Genomic DNA, 7,411 nt, shown 5'->3' with positions numbered 1-7,411 from the left:
TATAGAATCTTCGACAGCCGGTTTTAGCTTTTAGGGTTTAGTTGGTGGGTGAAGAGAGATCGACATTTGTTTTGGGTGAATCTGAGTCTGAGAGAGAACAAAAGGACAGCAGCTACTGCTGTGTGCTAGCTGAGTGCTAGCAAGGATATGACCTCCTTGCTGCGTGTAACGAAATCCATGTATAGTGGACAGGGTTCCGACCAGGATTTTATTTTAGCATAAGGCTATGTTGACTTAGTTATATGAATGACATCCAAAAAGTAGACATATTAAGGATACCCAAATCCAAGAAGCTTTTGCAAGGTCGCAGGCAAGTCAGCAAAAATCTTATTGTCAACAGACTCTCCAAGCAGAGGTTTATGGAGAAGATCGTGGTCTTTCTCTTATACTATAAGCCGTCTATTTCTGTTTGTGGGGTTAGCAGGAAGAAAATGACGGCATATAAGAAAAAGGTCGCGATTTTCCCCATAGAGTTTGGTAAAGCTCTGCTTGGAGAATAAACAGACCCCATCGCCAGACTTCCAGCTGTATGTATGTAACATGTAAATAGACTCGGCCAGCCGCCCTGAGTGCAGTAAATTAGGCTCCCTATTGTGAAAGGTCGCGCCCTTCAGTACACCTACTGTGAACCAGGCTAAAAATAGAATCCATATAAACCAAACAAAGGGATGGGGGTTAGAAAGACAAATGCGCGAGGATTATGTTTTGTTTTCATTATTCCAAGATAGACAAATCATGATTATTCAGTCAGTTTCAAAAGCTGTAATGAGAATAGAAATTGTAATTTTATATCGAACATAATGTTTTCGTCTATGGAGTCGAAAGCCTTTCGGAAATCGACAAAGAGTCGTAGGGGATGGGGGTTAGAAAGACAAATACGCGAGGATTATGTTTTGTTTTCATTATTCCAAGATAGACAAATCATGATTATTCAGTCAGTTTCAAAAGCTGTAATGAGAATAGAATGAGAATAGAAATTGTAATTTTATATCGAACATAATGCTACTGTCTATGGAGTCGAAAGCCTTTTGGAAATCGACAAAGATCGACAAACAGTCGCAGCTCTTCGTTGTCGCGTAGGGTTTAGGAAACAATATCTGCCTCTTGGAAACTTGTTGTCAGCAAAATGTAATACGATTACTACAAATAGCCAGCCTTTGTTTCCAGTAGTAATAGAATACAAAGAAACTTTTCTCTCTCTTTCAACACGTCCTACAAAAACATCGGTCCGAAGTTGGAGGACCTGCGTCGGCGAAAAAATAACAGGCAGAAGAAATTATCCAAACATTTCATTGTGTCCGAGATTACGTGATCTTGTAGGAAAAATACACAGACTTTGCGTGCTGAATTCGAGCGTTTCGCTCAACTTGCGTTCGTTGTTAGTTTATCATCACATAGAATCGCTTACAACTCTCTAAGCCTGTGTTGCTATAAATACATGACCCGAGAGATATTTGTACCATGAAGACATGCCTTGTTTATCACACACCAACACGACATGGCGACATCGGGAGACAGAAATAGCACTTGGCCCGGGTATACACATTTCTCATGCAGCTGCCAAGTCCCCCCAGACGTAACATTGACACTCGCGTATAGGCGAGAAATTCAAGAATAGAACGCCTGTTACTAGGCTGTTATCCATCAAGTTGGTAGATAAACGTAACGTAACGTCATGTTGGTAGATAAACGTAACATAATTCGCTGACTATCCTTGGAGCAGGGGTTCAGCTCAGGCTGATTTTTACGTTTTAAATTTATGGGCATTTCCATTTTGTACCGTTTGGCCGGTACAAGATAGAAAGCCCGAAAAACATAAGAAATGTTTTTGTCATAATCTTAACGATTATATGAGATGTACATTGTGTGTTTTGTGTGATTCTACATGACATAAAAAAATGTATATAGTTTATATTGGCTGTCATTTGAACAAAAGTTACAAGAGATTGCACTGAACACACTGTACTGTATGCTTAAATGACTTTTCATTATGATGTTACAGTAAAAGCCAGTTTATTGCACAACGGATAAACGTACACTTCTGTTAATTGCACGAAATCCCCAAATCCCAAACTAGCTGGATAACTTCGCACTATTGCACCACCCGGATAACTGCACCAAATACGCATGAAAACGACGTGTGCATTTAAACGGCTTCTACTAGTTCTACTGTACAAAATGCACTAGTACATGTATTAGGATTCGTATGGTGCACAGTTTCTTAATGTTTCGGGGGATTTCAAAGCGCCACAAACGCCTCTCCCAGTCTTCGATATAAAAACACGCCCGTTGCATTTACCATAAGAAAATAATTCCATACTTAATACAGCGATCCAAATAGCTACTTGGTGTTTATCCGTGCTAAAAATATGCGATATTTATAGAGGGACCGTTTTCTGTGTCGCACCATTATACAGTACTCCGTAGCAACGGACTAGAATGTAGTGGCGATCAGTCGAACAAAGGAGATGAACTGGGTTACTGAATCCAAATAAAAAGGAAAATGAGGTCGAGGAAAATGGGGATATTTGGACTGTCCATCAAAGCTCTGGGGAGGTATAATCTAGCCTATTCTAGGGGATCAGACAAAAGAAAGGCGTACAAGGCTTCCATTGTTCCACCATGGTACGGGTAAAACCTTGGCATCTGGACATAGAATAAAGTTTTGTGTTCTTTCTAAACAGATTTTTCGCTGGGTGAATTTTGCCTGTTACTGGGACGATGGAGTCAGTGGGGTCAGTTGAGAAACACAGAGAGGCAGTTGATACATTGAGCATCAAAGTCTACAAAAAATGGCCACCCAGGCAAGCATAGCCTCCTTTGCAGGCTTCTATGCCTGTGCTGCTTCATTGCAATTTGTAACTAGCTGTGTCATATATCTGTGTCATATATTTGTAGATATATATAACGTTAGTTGATTTTCACTAGCACTATATTGTGGTAGCTTACCGCTTACCGATCCCTTGTGGGTCGTGGGCCCTTGTTTTGACCTACCTTTTACATTGTGAAAAATTGAAATAAGATAATAACGTGTAACGGTACTACACCTTTATCCGTGTTGTAATCTATATCCGTTCTTTAGAAATAAACAGGGTACTTGTTTTATCCCCCCCCCCCCCCTTTTACATTGTGAAAAAGTCAAGTATAACAGTAAAAACATGTAACGATAGTTCACCTTTATCCGTGTTGCAACCTATATACGTTGTTTAGAAATAAAAATGGTACTTGTTTTAGCCTCCCTTATACACTGTGAAAAATTCGAATAAAACAATAAAAACATGTAACGCTAGTTCATCTTTATCCGTGTCATAACCTATATCCGCTTTTTACAATAAGCAGGGTACTTGTTTTGGCCTCCCTTTTACATTGTGAAAAATTCAAATAAAAAAAATCTGTAAGACTTGTACACCTTTATCCGTGTGGTATCCTATATCCGTTGTTTAAAAGAACAAATCACTTATATCAAGTCGACGGACGGTGGTTTCTCATTGTAATATTTTAAAATGTTCCCCCGCGGATAAAGGTGAACTAGCGTTTAATCTAAGAACGCAGGGACTCACCTGTCTATGGCGATGATGCCGAGTGTCAGCAGGCTGGCAGAACTGACCAACACGGTGACGAAACCGGTAAAATTGCACCAGATCACCCCAAATATCCATCTCCTGAGCACAGCACTGGCCGCACAGAACGGGAACACCAACAAAGACAGCAAAAAGTTTGACACGGTGAGACTGAAGACGAACTTATTGCTGACAGTCAGTAGATACGCTTTCCTCCATAACGTAAAGGCCACAAGAAAGTTCCCGACACAAGACGCTAGAAATATCAGAATTATTGCACTGGTTTGCCCTGCAACGTAGTCAGTAGTGTAGATTGAGTTTCCTGAGTCATCTAGTGAGGGGGAGAGAGTCCACGACAGTTCGTTTGTTGTAGAGTTCTCTAGAAAGCGGTTGGAAGTGTTTTCTGGGAGAGTGGTTGTCGCAAGTCTCCAGAGAGAAACTGAAGAGTTTGTCATGTTGTTTGGTAGGACCCATCCTTCTTCTACCATCTTAAACTGGGGTTCTCCTTGGCTTGAGTGGCGTTTGTCCTCAGAGGTCCATGCTTTTGACTTGGTGGTGAAGACTACAGAAGAATGATCTGTGGAGAAAAGATAAAACATTAGAAATGGTTTTTGTATGGTACACACACACGCAGAACACACACGCATACACACAGAGAGAGAGAGAGAGGGTGAGAGACATACACACAGACAGACACAAACACACAGACACACACGCGCACACGCACGTTAACTACGATACTACAACTTGTAGTACAAGGGAACGGTATACAATTTTTTATTATCGGTATAAAATGAAAAGTAAGGAAGTCTAAGATTGCTCTACATCCCGTATAAACAAAGTCTACAAATTATGAAAAACAACAACAACAAATATTTTTCCGTGGTACTGCGAGTGGCTTAGGGTACCTAGCCTCTTTCGCTTAATTGTGCGTGTCTGCGAATTTGCGATTTTCAACATATCGGGACCATGTCGGACTCGGGAATATTGTCTTTGCTGCGCTAAAACTCCCGGCATAACAACCTTGTCCCGACATGTTGAACATCGCAGATCAGTGCCCCCACAGCCTTGAACTTAAAGTTGAAGGCTGCGAAAGAGGCTAAGACCTTCCTACGATCCGGATAATATGTTTTATCCGGATCGTCTTTTTAGTGTGAACGGGGTCCACATGTCGTTGGAAAAATGGTGAGAATTGACCAAATAGACATATAGCACACTAGACGACTTAGCCGTTCAATAACTAGTTAGCAACATAGAAAGCCTAGCCTGGTACAGGCTAGCTGAGGTTACCTAGTCCCTAACAGACTTGAGGTTACCTAGTCTTCTACTAGTAACAGTGTTACTAGTCTAGAGAGTTTAACCAGCTGTGCAGGTGAAACGTAAACCTTGGCGTGGTCTGATTTCCATGGCCAATTTTCCCGATCTTTCCCTTGAATTCTGCAATCCCCGTACCACCGTAGGAAGGCCTGGTGGTGGCTAGGATTGTAACACGTAGTGCGATGTTTGTCATGTACATGTTACATGTGATAACCAGTGTGTCTGAGTGCTGTCTGTTAGCAACTACCAGTCAACTGTGAGGAATGCGGCGGTTATTTTGGGACCGTTTTCTGTACCCGTTTGTTTTGCCTCGAGGTTTGTTCGGGAAGAGGTTGTTTCCGCAGAGTTTCTGAGGCGCGGAAGACTGACTCGACTGGGCTCCCAAAATAGATTTTTAGATCGTCTAGAACATCTTTACGGTTTATAGTTGTCTGGGTGCACACGAGCGTAAATGTTCAAACCCGTTTGAGGTCAATATAAAAGTTTAGGCTCCTCAGGATGCTGGAAAAATAATAGAAATTGGACAAATACAGTCTAAAAAGCATTACAGCCGAGTTAACTGGTTACCGGACTATTCGGACAGCTAACTCTTCTGGCATATCATGTCAATATTTTTTTTCCAATTTCTACTACTAGTAGTACTAGACTAAGTACTATTTTACAGCGAACTGTGGAGCCTGATAGAGGCTTTCTATACGGACCCAACCTCAAATGAACCCGGCTATACATCCCCATTCCTCTGGGACGGCGACGTTTCTGCGACCCTTTTGCGATTTGACAGAGTGCTGAAGTTTTCAAAGATAAAGAAATGATCTTTTTACGCTTTGTGTGTTTTGTGTGACGTCTTTCTTTAGCTTTACTTTCAGTGTTTCACATTTTGCGCAATGTACCAAATGTGAATTTAGGTCACAGCGAGGTTGCAGTACGGTTGCAGTGTAGTGGAATCGACCGGGGACCAAGTGTTCAATGAAGTTGAACTTCGACATTTTACATTATAGCCTATTTGTAAACATATATGTTGAACTAAAACGTGTGTTGTTATGATACCATGGTTAGGTATTAAACATTTGCCGTCTGAAAGTTGGAGAACGAGAGGTTTAAAAATATAGAGAGAGTTTGAAAAATCTATAAAAGCGTTTTGTCTTCTTTCGATCGGAAAACCCACTTTCTGTGGTCTGTCAACAAAAGAGACGGAACGAGTTCGATCGGACATTTTTTCTATCAACAGAAAAAAGACTTCAATATCATTATCAAAGCATGTATTATTAGTCCTGGGGAGAGAAACCGCCCCCATGTTTATAAATAAACATATCATATATATTGGGGCAGGTTTGACGTATATGGGGTCATCGATTTTCCTCTTATAGTTCACTGTCCTTACAGGAAGGGTTAGGCATGTGTTAGCCTGGATGTCAGGTCTCCTTGGGGGCAAGTTGGCCCTATAGAACCGAGAACTTCTATCCTGTACCGCAGAGACCCTGGAAACAGTCTGGCATCCAGGCTAAGCATGCGTCTACCATGTTTTGATGACCCCTTGAGTCTTGTGCGTCAAAGCGCCTCTACTCAAGGACAAAACTATACAGATCATATGTTGCTTTTAAGAACTAAAGCTTTCCGTGTACTTTAGAGGGCCTTTAGAGCTATGTGGAATGCTTTTCTCGTGATGGTGTGAGAATAAAAATATCGATTCCATCAGTAGAAAGAACGTAGCCAGTATTCTGTATATCTTTACGTTTTAATGATTAGTGCAAGAAGCTTTTTCTAAATATTGCGATTGGTGAGCGCCTCTATTAGGAACTTCTACATATCACGAACTACTAGTGTATTTCAACTACTGGCCAGCTAACTCCTCTTGCATGTTATAAAAGAAGTGGGTAAATTCGTCTTCCACTGCCTAAAGAGAAGTCTAACCCAACAAAACCAGTATAATGTACACTAGCATAGCATATAGTCATAGAATGTAGTTCCTAGCACCTTTGTATTTTCCTTATTTTACATGTTGTTTGTACCTGCAATTAGCCCTCGGGCAAGAACTTGCAATAAACATATCACTGTTATCTGTTAGCCTGGACCCCCGAACTCAATAGCTGAAATAATATCAGGGCTTAACTCTTGGGACCTGTTGTATGATCTCCTTGGGGCATGTTGTACTGTATGGACTCTAGTCTAGAAACAGTTTGGCATCCAGGCTTGTTATGATCTTCTTGAAGTTCTTCCTTTTTTCCAGCGACATGTTGAACCTGGTAGAGGCTTTGCAAAAAGTGGGGGCTTTCTAGGAGGTCCGGGGTTATGTCCGGGACTCGCCCTGGAAAATTGTGAAAATCAAACTCTCTGAAATGGCATTTCCTGCGTTTTGGGGAGGATTTCAACTGGTAAGAAGTAAGACACAAGGAATATGAATAACAGCGCTGTCAAGAGAGAAACTGCATTGCATTGATCATGCTTTTTGGTACCCCCAAAGTAGCCTCCATAGAAGGCTCTCTATGGCCTTGTTTTTTTGCACTTTTGCTGGCCATTTCTTTTTGTACTGGGTC

At 41.3% G+C, this 7,411-nt stretch overlaps 1 protein-coding gene across 1 annotated transcript in view; it reads right to left on the bottom strand.

The window, feature by feature from the left end:
- LOC118427384 (G-protein coupled receptor 161-like) overlaps nucleotides 1-7,411 on the bottom strand; it is an 18,345-nt gene that overhangs the window by 8,478 nt on the left and 2,456 nt on the right. Inside the window, exon 2 of the mRNA XM_035837151.1 lies at nucleotides 3,561-4,137. Within this exon, the coding sequence (XP_035693044.1) occupies nucleotides 3,561-4,048 (488 nt within the window). The 5' untranslated portion in view covers nucleotides 4,049-4,137. The remainder of the gene's footprint in view (nucleotides 1-3,560; nucleotides 4,138-7,411) is intronic.

Source organism: Branchiostoma floridae, chromosome 12, assembly GCF_000003815.2.
Source record: "Branchiostoma floridae strain S238N-H82 chromosome 12, Bfl_VNyyK, whole genome shotgun sequence".
NCBI lineage: Eukaryota > Metazoa > Chordata > Leptocardii > Amphioxiformes > Branchiostomatidae > Branchiostoma > Branchiostoma floridae.
The sequence above is the reverse complement of the archived record's forward strand: the minus strand, read 5'-3'. Positions and strand labels throughout refer to the sequence as shown.